The sequence below is a fragment of the Scardinius erythrophthalmus genome (genome assembly GCF_964197995.2).
Source record: "Scardinius erythrophthalmus genome assembly, chromosome: 17".
NCBI classification, from domain to species: domain Eukaryota; kingdom Metazoa; phylum Chordata; class Actinopteri; order Cypriniformes; family Leuciscidae; genus Scardinius; species Scardinius erythrophthalmus.
Window position 1 is genome coordinate 23,958,687 of NC_138237.1, and position 15,577 is coordinate 23,974,263.

Here is a 15,577-nt window from a genome sequence, read left to right on the forward strand (position 1 = left end):
TGTTCCGAAGATGTACGAAAGTCTTACGGGGTTAGAACAACATGAGGGTGCGTAATTACTGACAGAATTTTCATTTTTGGGTGAACTATCCCTTTAAGCGTTGAGGCCCGGGTGAAAGAGACTCCATGTAGCTATTTGGCATATTTGAAGATGACATACTGTCTCAGACCTGCGCTCCTGTCATACTTTAAGTGTGAGAAACACAAAGCACATGTAAACTTTAATGCCAAAATTCTTCGATTCAAAAATGCTCTTATTTATTTTCATTTGTCATTCTTCTGTGATGCAGATGACCCCATATGTTAGGAGGAAGAGCAGGGAATGACCAGATTTTAATATTTTTAGTAATATTATTTTAATATTAGAAGAAAAGGAATATCATATACATTTTCCAGTATGTTTTGAACCATAAATAAATTTATATCTGACAGATAGGCTGGAAGGGAGGTGCAGACATTAATTTTCATGAGGAAAGCGATGTCTAACGGTCCTCATGTGGCTGTGAGAGGAAACACTTCCCTCCAGCCACTTCTGAAGGCGAATCAATAACCGAATGGCCACTGACCAGTGAGTTTCAATGAGAGAATAAGGAATTGGGAAATTCAAACCTAAAATATGAATATGATCTCAGATTTCTGAAGATTGTTAGAAACATTCAATTTGAATTATGAGTCTAGTTGTGAAGTTGTTACAAGGGCAATATCTCTCCAACTATAAGGTTTTGAGACAAAAAAAAGTCTAACAACAAAACGATTGTTTTCTTTAGCAGTGGTTTTATCGGTTTCAAACATAATTTTTTTTTTTTTTTTATAAATTCTGTCCTCCAATGATTTTTTAAAATTCTGTACTCCAAACTAAAACATATTTTTGTAGCTGTTGTCGAACACAATAAAACCACACTGAAATGCATTCAGAAAAGAGTCAGCTATGCCATAAAGGTAGGTTTTTACTGAATGGCTGAAGCATGTTCTAATGAAGGACTTTTTTTCTGGTAGTTGCACTTGTCTTTTACGTTTGCCAGTAAGCATTTACTTGGTTGTTTTCTCATTCGATATGCAAATGTTAACGTGTAACTCACACAATATTTACAAAACGCATTGATAGCATATAAAAATAAAAAAACATGTACAATAATTTAGGAATAAAGGTGGAAAATGAAAAATATAAATAAATTCAACTTGAGTTCCAACACAGTTAACTGGTTGGCCCCTATATGCAATTTTTTTTAGTCATGCAGTTAAACTTTATCTAAAAGAAGAAAGAAAAGTCTAAGCTACCAAATTGAATAGTTGTATCAGATTTTTATTTGCTATAGGGGTTTTACATCGTATTAATTGATTGAGTTAAAACATTGAAAACAAGAGGAAAATATGTCATTACAGACTGAGAGCAAGTTATAAAGTGTGTAGACATGCAAATTTAATAAGAACATGTAATAAAACGATGCCTGTTATTATGTAAAAGTAAATATTCCCTTATGCTTGTCAATGTAAAGTGCCAAAGCACAAAAAAATTCAATTGAATTCAATTATAACATTCTTGCAATGCACTTTTTGCTTTAAATAGCTGTTTAATTTGGTTATTTAAAGCTTATAATAAAATTCTCCCAGAATTTAGAAGGTTGTCTTTTGTGTGCAGGAAACTTTGTTTTATTTTTAAACAAATAGGGCTACTTTGCATATTTATTAATAACAAAGGATGTCAGAATGTATTTAAAATTCGATTTATCCATTTCTCAACTATTGTAAATATGTTTTGTTATGACCAGATGTGAATTGCACCATCAGAGCCTGCAGACAGAATGTATTCCCCTTTATGGTCAAAAATGACACTCTGAACGGCATCATCATGAGCTATTAGACTAGACATATGTAAAGATGCCACTTCTACTGTTTTCACAGAGCCGTCGTTACTCGCCACTGCCAGCATTCTTCCATTTGGACTGAAGGCCACTTGATTGCTGGGATGAGGCCCAGTGTCTATGGACACCATTGCTGACACATTCCTCACATCCCATAATTTGACCACCCCAAAAGAGTCGCACGAAGCAATTGTGTCACCGGTGGCATTGAAGGCTGCGTGGTTGCACGAATGCTTGTGCCCGTAGGAAGTTTGGGCACACAATCCAGCACGGGCATCCCAAAGAGAGAGGGTCTTGTCTGCCGAGCAGGTTAGTAGAATATTTGAGAAGGGCAGGAAAGAAATGCTGTTCACAGAGTCAACGTGTCCTCGCAGAGTGCAGCGGCAACGCTCGCTATTCAAGTCCCACACTTTAGCAGTGTTATCCATAGAACAAGAGGCCACAAAATCGCCACAGGAATGGAAGGAACAGGCCCAGGTGGCGTGGATGTGTCCCTCCAAACTGAGCATGCATCGACCTTTGGCAAAGTCCCAAATTTTTACTGTGGCGTCCCCACTTGTGGTACCCAGGTAACCACCACTGGGATGGAAACTACAGGATGACAGCCAATCAGTGTGACCCTCGCCAGTCATGATCATCTCTCCCTCTGGTATTCCCCATAATCTCCAAAGCTGGTCATCACTTGAGGAGGCTACTATCATTTTACGGGGATGGAGAGCGAGGAAGCTTACTGCTGTTGTGTGTGCTTTAAAAGACTTTGAGAGGGAGAAGTTGGCTGATTTGGTGTTGACAGAAGAGAAAGCTTTGATTTGAGGCAAGTAGGGATTGACGCGAGTGCTGGCTGGGAATTCCGAATCCTTAGGATGTTTTGTGTTCTTGTTGGGGTCTTTTATAGCATCGCATGATGCAATGTTGTCACATGGCGGGTGTGCTCCTTTCTGGGGTTTTTCTCTTTCCTGTGGAGGGTTTGCAGCTTTTAGAGCTGTTCGAGTTCCTGGGGAAGAATGCGTGGTACGTAGAGAGTCTAGGTTCTGAACCTGGCTGAACGCTCTGTCTCTCTCCAGACTAACCAGCATCTTCTGCCTCACAGCTGTCTGATACTTATCGTTTAGCTGTCTAAGAGCAGGCTCGTAGGACGCATAGTGTTTCTTCAGCTTTTTTATGTCCTCAGTAAGTCTGTTCTTCTCTTGAACAAGACGCTTGTGCTGCATCCTATGGAAGTCTCTCTCTCTTTGGAGTTTTACAATGGTTTCTCCAGCTTCAAATGCAGCCTGTTTATAGCTATCCCGCTCTCTTTGTATCTTTTTTAGCTCATTCTCCAGGAGCTGGTTGTGTGTATAGGCATCAGGTACGAATTCCATTTGGTCTGTTTTAATTAAGCCTTTGTGTATCATCTCAAACCACTCTGCCTGGAAGCAGTCTAGTGTTCTTTTCATGCCCATTTTTACCAGATAATTGCGGAGAAAGTCGTCCACCACTTCAGGTATTTTTGGAACTGGATGTTTGGCTGAACTGACACTCTGTGTTGTGCATTTGGTTTGATCCCGCGCTGCTTTAACGGCAGTTTCCAAATCCTCTTCCCCCTCAGTTATGCTGAGTTCGTCGTCGACACTCACTTCGTCGTATGTATATTCATCCTCGGAGTCCTCTGGAATTAAAACTTTTTCGAGGTAATATGGACCGTCGACGGATTCTTCCGCTGCCATTTTCACTTCAGCCGCTCTGTTGTGCTTTACCAAGTTGTGTACTGTTTCCATGGTGAACATGAGAGAGCACCATGAGAACTGTCCTCGTGCAGTGTTGCCAGATTGGGCGGGTTCCCGCCCAATTGGGCGGTTTTGAATTTGATTGTGCGGGTAAAAAAGGGTTTGGGCGGGTGGACAAAATTTGGGCTGGTTTGGGATCAGTTCGGCGGTTTTCAAACATCTACATTTTAAAGTCTAATTGGTTAAAAAACTAAAATAAAGTGTGCATGTAGTCCATAAAATCAGTCATCATGACATTACTGTACACACACGCCCATGCAGAGTCAGCTGGCATTGGTGTTGACATCACCGACGAGCACGCACTTTTAGCCAATCAGCGATCAGCAGGCAGATGCGATTGAGCGCGATAAGTTGTAGCTGTATATTCAAGTGATGGCTAATGCCTCTACTAAGTTGTATGTACACAGTAAAGAGTGAGATAGTGAGCAACTCTAAAAATGTACACGTGGTGGGAGATATCGATGGTGACTATAACTCTGAGAGGAGAGCACAGTTATGTCCATGGTCATGTGCACACTAGCCTAACTGTACCAGACATCGTCAACTTTACACCGTCCAGACTGCACTATACTCGCCCCTGACACCTGCTGAAAAAGGTTTGAATCAACGATGAATCAGTTTTGACTGCTAAATTCTGCGTTATGTTCTGCATTGTGTACTTTCCTAGGGTTAAAGTCATCGGTTCATTTCTTGATTGCCGTTTTGACAGTGTCCATCTGGACATTTTAGTCATATTGGCTAATTCTCCTTAATTATTGCCGTTTTGATCTGTTTTCCTGGTTTTTTTTTTTTTTTTTTTTTTTTTTTTATCATTGTTATTTGTTTTAAGGAGATACAAATTGTGCTTATCAACCTTGAATGACATGGTAATGAAATTATATCATATTATTTTGGCAGTAAAATTTTGGGCGGTTTTTTCTTGTAGTGGGCGGGTTTTGGTGAGCTTTTGGGCTGGAAATCACCGTTCCAATCTGGCAACACTGTCCTCGTGTAAACACCGATACCATGAAAATATAATGACATGTCGTTGATGCTGTCGTTGTTGTTGTTGTTTTTTGTTTGTGTGTTTTTACTTTTTTAAAACTTATTTAAGATATGAGAAACCTATTGATTAAATTAACCACACAAATAGTGTCCAGTCAGACATATAAAAAAGCTATAACTTTTAACTAAATTTGACCTTGCACATAAGAAAGCGTTGTAATTTGGCAATTCTTTGTGATTATTTACTTTCTCCTTTTCACCTTTTATTCAATTTAAAAAGGTAAATGTGTTGGCTTCATGCAGCAGATGGCGCTCAAGGCGCACTGTAGCCTGCTGAGCGCGTGCCACGCTTGATTTCCACACTAAATCATAAATACAATTATAAAAAATATGACAGCCAGCTATGCAATAATGTTAATTCAAAAATGTGTCTTTGGAATAGCATTATCATTTCTTTCTTTCTTTCTTTCTTTCTTTCTTTCTTTCTTTCTTTCTTTCTTTCTTTCTTTCTTTCTTTCTTTCTTTCTTTCTTTCTTTCTTTCTTTCTTTAGCCAATATTAATAGGCCTGCATTTAAAAGTTACATTAGCCTATTATATTTAGGCTAATGTAACTATTAAATATTAGCCTATTATTATTATTATTATTATTATTATTATTATTATTATTATTATTAGCTATTATTATTAGGCTAGGCTATTATTGGTGTTACTAATGGCATTCTTAAGTAGTCAGTTTCAATCTGAAATGTGTTGGATAAATGTGTAAATGGCCAGATAAAGCGAAAGTGTCTTTAAACTGAAGGACACAGCCTGTGACAGAGGCTTTTATCGGAGAACCAATCAGATGCTCTAGATCAGTTTTGGAAGCTGAAGCATCAGTACAAAGGTCGGCGTGCTCGAGCTTTTGCTGCGATCAGTCAGCGAGAGCTCTGGGACGCGCGCGCTGAAATGGATTTTTGATTTCTGTCTAGCCTTCATTAAAGCCAGAGATATGAGCAAAGAAGCAGAGGGGGAAAATCCAGACCAAACAAACTGCAAATTTAAATCACACATGTTGTCCTCGTACTGCATCGACAGTATTCTGGGAAGGAACAGCTCCTTAAAAGTTAAAGGTAAGTCGCTTATTATGATGCATTCCTGTTTTAGTTGTTTTCACATGTATTGTGAACTGAATTATTATTTCTAAACTCAGTATTCAAGAGATGAAGCCTCTGCTTTAAATAAGAATTTATTTCTGTGGACTTGAAATAGGCCTATAACAATGAATTAGTGTGTAGCAAATATTGTATTACAATTAGCCTAATTACAATAACAATTACAAGTAGGCCTACAGAGTAATTACATATTAAGTAGCCTACACTGTAAAAAATGTATGCATGAAGTTTAGTGTTTTTTACACGTTTTTTTTACGTTGCTTTAACTCATCAAAATAAGTTAAGCAATTTTTTTTTTTTTTTTTTTTTGCTGTAAGTTAAACAAGATTCAACTAATTTAAGTCAGTTTAATGTAATTTAAGTTGAAATGACTGAAAGTTTCTGCAGCTTAAATAGCCTACTCATTAAGAACAAATCATGTTAAATTAAACTGCACGGACATTAAAAGTATAGTCTTCTCTGTGTAATTAAATTATATTGTTATCTATAACTTAATTAATCCTATTGATAATAGTTTAGATACATTATTTTTACTGACAGCATCACCGAACAGTTTGTGGTCCCTTCAACCAGACATGCACCTGCCGCCGAAGCTCCGCCGCCCCTTCGCCGGGCTGACAGACTCCTCCACCATAGACATTCACACAAACGAAAACGAGGCAAGACACACAGCTTGTGAAAAGATCAAAATGACTGAAGCCTCTCTAAGCATCACTCGTGCTAGGTCGTATCAGGAACATGCGTCTCTACAGTCCTGCAAAAACGCGTCCAGTCCCACGCCAAGACCGGAGGAGGACGAAGCCAACAGAGAGACAAATGTGTCTCCCAATCTATTGGGGCTGCAAGAACGAGACGCATATTTGAAGAATTGTGAGGAAACTACTTTATCAGCGGGAAGTGACACTGAAGATGGGATGTTAAAACGAAAACAGAGGAGATACCGGACCACATTTACCAGCTATCAGCTGGAGGAGCTGGAAAGAGCTTTTCAAAAGACACACTACCCTGATGTGTTCACAAGGTAACGGCAACACCTGGCAAATAATTTGCCTTACATGTAGGCTGCTAGACCTTAATGCTTTAACGTTATGCAATAATACATAATAATAAAATAAAGTGATTTATTGGTTAAATGGCATTTTCCGTCACATCTTCATTTAACACAACAGTCATTTTCAGTAGAATTAAAAAAAAAACACTTTTAATGTTTAATAAAAAAAAAAAAAAAGCTTAGGCATTAATTATAAATCATAATTTATATTTCATATATTTTCGTTGCAATACAGGCTGCCTAAATTCACATTAGCCGTTTCAATACAGAATGTTTAAAATAATTGCATATTTGCTCACAAGAATGTAAACGAATAAATATAGGCTAGCCTATATATATTTTTTTTAATTTAGTCAAATTCATTGTCAATGTGAATAAAAATAAGAGATCAAGACTCGACCTACAACTCTCTCTCTCTCTCTCTCTCTCTCTCTCTCTCTCTCTCTCTCTCTCTCTCTCTCTCTCTCTCTCTGTAATTAAAGGGAGGAATTAGCAATGAGACTTGATCTTACAGAAGCACGGGTGCAAGTAAGTCACTTTCTTATTCATCTCACCTTTTTCAACATTCAGTTTATTAACCTGTTCTCTTTCACTCTTCATGACTGGGCCCACTTAAAAAGCATGAAACATTAACAAAACACATAATTGGATTCTTAATAGGTAGGCCTAACCGTTAAGTAATACGTCCTAAATATAGTTGCCATTTTTAAAGTACAATTCTATACAATGGCAACAATTCACGGGACAAACTATCGAAAATATAAGATTCATATTGAACATACAAACAGCCTACACTACCTGACTTGTGGATTTGTGTATAGAAGCTTATTTCGATACACTGAAAAGCAACGTAAAAATAAGATCTAGATCTGCAGATCTAAGTGAGAAGTGGGCAATTAGATGAGCTATTACGTCAGATAAAAAATGTCCAAGAATATAACATTTGAGGTTCTTTTATTTAGCTCTTTATTTAGCTCTAATAAAATTGTATTTTATCATTGACATTTACTCACCCTCATAGTTGTTTGTTTCACAACTTTAGCATACAAATACAAAATAAGACATTTTTTGATTTTTTTTTTTCTTTCACATTTTGTTTTACAGAAGACAGAAAGTCATTCAGTTTTAGAAAGACATGTGTAAATGATAGGATTTAAATTTTTAGGTAGTTATTCTCAGTCATGACTCATATCACAGATATGAGATGCAGAAATAATACAAGTTCTGTAACATTGCATTTCTTGTGATATCCAAGAATATTCTATTTGAGCCTGTGGTCTAGCTTTAATTTTTCTTTGACTAAGGGAACAATAGCAACAGTAATAGTAACAGTAAGCTTTACAATGTCACACAGAAAAGAAAAATATATACATGAAAGCACATTATTAGCTTGATGTGCTTTCAGGGTGGTTGGGACAAGATTTCTTTACCAAACGTACAAACTGTTCTTTTTACTGACAAAACTGACAAAAGCATTGTTTTCCTCTCAAGGTATGGTTCCAGAATCGACGTGCAAAATGGAGGAAACGGGAAAAGGCGGGGGTTCAGTCACACACTCTGAGCCTACACTATCCTGGAACCCCCTCTGCTCCACAGTCCTTATGTCATTACCTGAGTGGGAATCCTTTTGTCCCAAACCCGCATCCAGCTATTGATTCAGCTTGGCCTGGCCCCCTCCAAAGACTGGCTCAGCCACCCCCAAACTCTGCTTCCCCTCACGGCTTCAGTGCTCTGTTAGGCGCGGCCATGTTTAGACATCCCGCTTTCATGAGCCCCCCTTTTGGAAGGTGAGCCTCATCTGCATGTTCAACACAAAACCATTAAGTTCCGTTTCACACTATAATATTCTGTTTCTAAATTTCCCAACAGACTGTTTACAAGCTTAGGTCCAATGGCACTGCAAAGGATACCCCTTCCTGCCATCGAGAGTCCAATTCAACGCTCCCACCTCACCAACAACCTTCTCTCCTCTTCACCACCCTTACCGTCCCCCCCGACGGTGGACTTCCGTACTTCCAGCATAGCAGCACTCCGTCTCAAAGCGAAGGAGCATTCTGCTCAACTGACTCATATCACCGCGGCAGGAATCGCTGGAAAAGAGGAGTGCTGAGACTCATCTCACTCGAGATATGGCAAAAGACCAAAGTCAAGCAGAAGCACTAATATCTACAGAGTTATTATAGATAGACACATGTCTCTTTAGTCTCTGGAAGTTGAACTGTAGCCTTCTCATAATTCTTTGTTTATTGCTGGTTGTTGATGAGTGCTGAAAGTTTTTGTTCTCAACAGTTGTTGAATGAACCATCTAGATTTCCATTCTGTTTTCATAATTATAAATGGATACAACAAAAATAACAGCTATATCTGAGCAAATTAACAGGGCAAGCTGCTTTTACATGTTACTATTACACATCCAACATTTTTTCAAGGTTTTTTCTGTAACAGTGTTTTATTCTACAAGTATTTATTCTACATCAGACATACAGTATTAGGATTTTTTTGAAAAAGGCTGCACTTTCTGTTCACAGAATAGTAGACTACTATAACAGTTTTTCTATGGCTGCCATGTATTATACCATGAGTTTTATTTATATTTATTAAACTTATGAGCCACAATTCAGGGAAGGAAATAAAATTAGCCAGGGAAATTTGATGAATTAGCCAGGGAAATATTAAGATAATGTGAAAACTGAATCGAAAATGCTTTGTGTTGTCTTAAAATTTCTTCTGTATTTAATGCATTCAATAAATGGACAGGTTAAAAAATACATAAAGACTTATTGTTCAATTTCTGACCTGGGCTAAGTGTAATGGGCATTTTAAAATGCTTTTCCCCCTTTGCATTACATAGACATTTTTTTTAAATCACAGATTGTTTGCACAAAACAGCGTTTTAAGCAACCTTGCAGAAACCACAAAATGTACATGCAGATTGGGCTAACAAGCAGACGCGTTTGTTTTTAATTATGGCAACAGTTCGCTGATCTGATTGAGCGCTTTTTAATATCTTTATAGGTATTTGAAACAAACAAGTAGGCCTATATGAGGACGAATGCGAGAAAATAAACATTTATTTTAAAATTATTTCTATTACCTTCTGTAACCTACATTAGGGGTCTTCTCTGCCGCCATGGGAATTGCTGTGAAGAAAGGCAAAATTTAAAGCTTTAACACCTCCATAGGTGTCCATGTAATCTGGGCATTAATGCCCAAACTTGTTTTCACTATTCACGCAAATTAAGAGGCTTCCTACTGTCCTTTTTTCTTGTCAAAGGCAGTTGTTAAGTCGATGCCATTCGTAAAAAACTTTTCTTTCTTTAAAAAAAAAACTAGTTTAACTCCTTCGAACTAAGCTTCATCCAATTAGTTTGGTGTATACGGTGATTTGTCATCTGATCAGTGAAAAACAGCATGTCGTTGGACCAGCGTGGGACTATGTGTAGCATCTTTGACCTAACATTGAAAGCAATGAATAATATAGGCTAGAATAGCCTATAATGTCCTAATTAAGATCTGAAACGCTATTCAGAAACCACCATTCAGAGGTCTGCCCGTGATGACGTAAGGCTTTAATGTGTTAACATGTTTGAATGGTCAATTTAAACCACTGATTACCAACCACGGATTAAGACACTTTCTATAAAGAAAGGAACTGAACATTTTTTCGGGGATTGCTATTGTGAGACCTCTGGTTATATGGTGACTTGAGGAGTAGGAGGATTAGCAAGTATTAGGCTACTATGGAAGTGCAGGTGTCTTTATAAGCCTTTTTTCAATCACAAACTGAATCACCCACTGATAAAGTTGTATGAGAACCCAAGAGATTGGGGACACATTGTATTTAGTGCTGTAAAATCGAATCATCGCATCATAAAAGTCACACACTTTTATGTTAGATGCGATTAATCGATTTGACAGCACTAAATATAATGTGTCCCCAATCTCTTGGGTTCTCATACAACCTTATACAATAGCCTATATATTTGTGTGTGTAACGAGGTTCGTTGTTATGGGAAGAAGGAGGCGGGAATACATTCAAATATATTTAATGATAAAAATAAAACAAATACAAAACATAACACAAACTCAGGCCTGTTCAGGCCTCTCTCGCTCTTCACTGTCGTCGCTCCTCCTTTATACTTCCGCTCCTCCGTGAGAAATACGAGACCGGTGCGTTGCGCAGGTGTCGCTCATCAGTAATCATGTCACCGGCCTCGTGCCACTCTCCCACGGCCCTCGGCTTCGTCCTGCTCGCCACATACCCCCATCGCCCCTCGCAGGCCGGGGGGTACCCACGAGACTGCGCTCTATTCCCCCCTAATGTTTATGTTAGATACGATTAATCATGATTTATCGATTTGACAGCACTAAATATCATAGTCACGGTCGGTTGCTGTAATGAAGCGCACAAAGGAGATACTCAATATAAATCTTTAATCTAGGAATCAATACAATAAGCACGGGGATAATTCAAAGGAAACACAACCACGAACACACTGACATCAAACAAACGACGAGCCTGACGAAGGGCGGCTCGAGGACAGCGGACTCAGAGGGCTGGAGCCGACACTGGAGCGGACTGAGCGGCTGGAGCCGACACTGGAGTGGACTGAGGGGCTGGAGCCGTCACTGGAGTGGATTCAGAGGGCTGGAGCCGACACTGGAGCGGACTGAGCGGCTGGAGCCGACACTGGAGCAGACTGAGCGGCTGGAGCCAACACTGGAGTGGACTGAGGGGCTGGAGCCGTCACTGGAGTGGACTCAGAGGGCTGGAGCCGACACTGGAGCGGACTGAGCGGCTGGAGCCGACTCTAGAGTGGACTGATGGGCTGGAGCCGACACTGGAGTGGACTCAGGGGGCTGGAGCTGACACTGGAGCGGACTCAGGGGGCTGGAGCTGACACTGGAGCGGACTCAGGGGGCTGAAGCTGACACTGGAGCGGACTCAGGGGGCTGGAGCTGACACTGGAGCGGACTCAGGGGGCTGGAGCTGACACTGGAGCGGACTCAGGGGGCTGGAGCCGACACTGGAGTGGACTCAGGGGGCTGGAACCGACACTGGAGCGGACTCAGGGGGCTGGAGCTGACACTGGAGCGGACTCAGGGGGCTGGAGCCGACACTGGAGGGGACTGAGGGGCTGGAGCCGACACTGGAGCGGACTGAGGGGCTGGAGCCGACACTGGAGTGGACTGAGGGGCTGGAGCCGACACTGGAGCAGACTCAGGGGGCTGGAGCCGACTCTGGAGTGGACTGAGGGGCTGGAGCGGACTGAGGAGCTGGAGCCGACACTGGAGTGGACTCAGGGGGCTGGAGCCGACACTGGAGTGGACTGAGGGGCTGGAGCTGACACTGGAGCGGACTGAGGGGCTGGAGCCGACTCTGGAGTGGACTGAGGGGCTGGAGCCGACACTGGAGTGGACTCAGGGGGCTGGAGCCGACTCTGGAGTGGACTCAGGGGGCTTGAGCCGACACTGGAGCAGACTCAGGGGACTGGAGCCGACACTGGAGTGGACTCAGGGTGCTGGAGCCGACACTGGAGCGGACTCAGGGGGCTGGAGCCGACACTGGAGCAGACTCAGGGGGCTGGAGCCGACTCTGGAGTGGACTGAGGGGCTGGAGCGGACTAAGGAGCTGGAGCCGACACTGGAGTGGACTCAGGGGGCTGGAGCTGACACTGGAGCGGACTGAGGGGCTGGAGCCGACTCTGGAGTGGACTGAGGGGCTGGAGCCGACACTGGAGTGGACTCAGGGGGCTGGAGCCGACTCTGGAGTGGACTCAGGGGGCTTGAGCCGACACTGGAGCAGACTCAGGGGACTGGAGCCGACACTGGAGTGGACTGAGGGTCTGGAGCCGACACTGGAGCGGACTCAGGGGGCTGGAGCCGACACTGGAGCAGACTCAGGGGGCTGGAGCCGACTCTGGAGTGGACTGAGGGGCTGGAGCGGACTAAGGAGCTGGAGCCGACACTGGAGTGGACTCAGGGGGCTGGAGCCGACACTGGAGTGGACTGAGGGGCTGGAGCTGACACTGGAGCGGACTGAGGGGCTGGAGCCGACTCTGGAGTGGACTGAGGGGCTGGAGCCGACACTGGAGTGGACTCAGGGGGCTGGAGCCGACTCTGGAGTGGACTCAGGGGGCTTGAGCCGACACTGGAGCAGACTCAGGGGACTGGAGCCGACACTGGAGTGGACTCAGGGTGCTGGAGCCGACACTGGAGGGGACTCAGGGGGCTGGAGCCGACACTGGAGGGGACTGAGGGGCTGGAGCCGACACTAGAGCGGACTCAGGGGGCTGGAGCTGACTCTGGAGTGGACTCAGGGGGCTTGAGCCGACACTGGAGCAGACTCAGGGGACTGGAGCCGACACTGGAGCGGACTCAGGGTGCTGGAGCCGACACTGGAGGGGACCCAGGGGGCTGGAGCCGACACTGGAGGGGACTGAGGGGCTGGAGCCGACACTAGAGCGGACTCAGGGGGCTGGAGCTGACTCTGGAGTGGACTCAGGGGGCTTGAGCCGACACTGGAGCAGACTCAGGGGACTGGAGCCGACACTGGAGCGGACTCAGGGTGCTGGAGCCGACACTGGAGGGGACTCAGGGGGCTGGAGCCGACACTGGAGGGGACTGAGGGGCTGGAGCCGACACTGGAGGGGACTTAGGGGGCTGGAGCCGACTCTGGAGTGGACTGAGGGGCTGGAGCCGACACTGGAGGGGACTCAGGGGGCTGGAGCCGACTCTAGAGTGGACTGAGGGGCTGGAGCGGACAGAGGGGCTGGAGCCGACACTGGAGAAAACTCAGGGGGCTGGAGCCGACTCTGGAGCGGACTGAGGGGCTGGAGCCGACACTGGAGCGGACTGAGGGGCTGGAGCCAACACTGGAGCGGACTGAGGGGCTGGAGCTGACACTGGAGCAGACTGAGGGGCTGGAGCTGACACTGGAGCAGACTCAGGGGGCTGGAGCCGACACTGGAGCGGACTGAGGGGCTGGAGCCGACACTGGAGCAGACTGAGGGGCTGGAGCCGACACTGGAGCGGACTGAGGGGCTGGAGCCGACACTGGAGCAGACTCAGGGGACTGGAGCCGACACTGGAGCGGACTGAGGGGCTGGAGTCGACACTGGAGCAGACTCAGGGGGCTGGAGCGGACTGAGGAGCTGGAGCCGACACTGGAGTGGACTGAGGAGCTGGAGCCGACACTGGAGTGGACTGAGGAGCTGGAGCGGACTGAGAGGCTGGAGCGGACTGAGGAGCTGGAGCCGACACTGGAGTGGACTGAGGGGCTGGAGCGGACTGAGGGGCTGGAGCCGACACTGGAGTGGACTGAGGGGCTGAAGCTGACACTGGAGTGGACTAATGGGCTGGAGCAGACACTGGAGCGGACTGAGGGGCTGCAGTGGATTCTGGACTGTGTTCAGGGGCTGGTGTGGATCTGTGTGTGGCCCAGATACATAAATGTTAAAGCCATTATGGACAGTGCAATGCTCTCCGGGTTGAGCTCTGTGATTTCCCTCACTGGAATGGACTCTGTAATTTTTCTCACTGGAACAGACTCGGGAACATTACTCACTGGAATGGACTCGGAAAGATGACTCTCTGGAAGCATGTGACCATTTGTCTAGACAATGCTGTAATCCTTGGACCTGAAGACACTGTGACCATTTGTATTGGCAGTACTGCTAAGTCCATCTGTAACGGTCTTGCATTCTGTCACAGTCGTTGGCTGTAATGAAGTGCACAACGAAGGAGATACTCAAAATAAATCTTTAATCCAAGAATCAAAATAATAAACAGGAGAATAACTCACAAACAACCACAAACACACTGATGTCAAACAAAAACAATGCAAGACAAGGAACAGACAGAAACTGAGGGCTTAAATATATAAGAGCAAACAAAGGAGCTGATGATAAATTTAACAAGACACACCAGGACAGAATACTCAAATCAATCAGAAACCATAGAAACAAACATGCAGGGAACAGAGGAGAACTGAAGTAATGAACAAGTAAATAATCTGATTATCAATGAAACTCATACATGAACAGAACATAAAAACAGGTTAAAAACAAACTAGCACTATTATATAATATAACTACAGAACATATTATATTATATTATATTATTCACAATATATATCATGCAGAGAAAAAAAGCCTCAATATATAATAAGACTATCAACCTGACAACATTAGGTTACAGCAACAAAGGTTAGATCAGTGTAGAAATAGGCCCACAAACACATTTTACAGTGTGATTTCAACAGTCGCAATACCTCGATCCTAAAATGTTTACTTTTCTCTCTTATTTTCTTGTTGAAATGAACAAGAAATGAGCCAAGAGCCAAGTCAACCCCACATGTCAAAAAGAAAGAGATAGAGAATTGCAAATGCAAAGAAACAGAACTCTTTCTAACTTGGAAGAAAAGACCATATACTTCTTAAAGCAAAGATATGTTTAAATGGGAAAAAAAGCATGAAGGATTGAAAACCGTGACTAGACAGACTGTAGGTTTTTATTCAAATGTCCTGAAATTGTACATGAATTAGTGCCGCATGGAACAAGTCTTTAATTTTCTTTCTCTTTTGATTTCACAGTCATCTAATTCACCACCACCTCTTTTTGACCTGTTAAGCCTACTTTTCCTCGATTACCGCTTTACCACATCTGCTGAACTGACCCCTCGGCTGTCTTTTGAAAATCTTTAACCCCACAGCCCTTTCTGTTTCCCTCAGCAGAAAGTGCTGCATGTAAATTTTCCTC

The 15,577-nt window shown here is 43.3% G+C and overlaps 2 protein-coding genes across 2 annotated transcripts; one reads left to right on the plus strand and one right to left on the minus strand.

Moving 5' to 3' along the window:
• Window positions 1-1,758: 1,758 nt before the first annotated feature.
• On the minus strand, window positions 1,759-3,567 carry spag16 (sperm associated antigen 16; the record flags this gene model as incomplete). Its single annotated transcript, XM_081390312.1, has 1 exon — window positions 1,759-3,567. One exon carries the CDS (start codon window positions 3,565-3,567, stop codon window positions 1,759-1,761), a length of 1,809 nt encoding a protein of 602 aa, XP_081246438.1.
• Window positions 3,568-5,603: 2,036 nt separating this feature from the next.
• arxb (aristaless related homeobox b) lies at window positions 5,604-8,927 on the plus strand (the record flags this gene model as incomplete). Its single annotated transcript, XM_081390111.1, has 5 exons — window positions 5,604-5,724; window positions 6,307-6,787; window positions 7,300-7,345; window positions 8,309-8,604; window positions 8,687-8,927. The coding sequence occupies 5 exons, from the start codon at window positions 5,604-5,606 to the stop codon at window positions 8,925-8,927; spliced, it is 1,185 nt and encodes a 394-aa protein (XP_081246237.1).
• Between the last annotated feature and the right edge of the window lie 6,650 nt (window positions 8,928-15,577).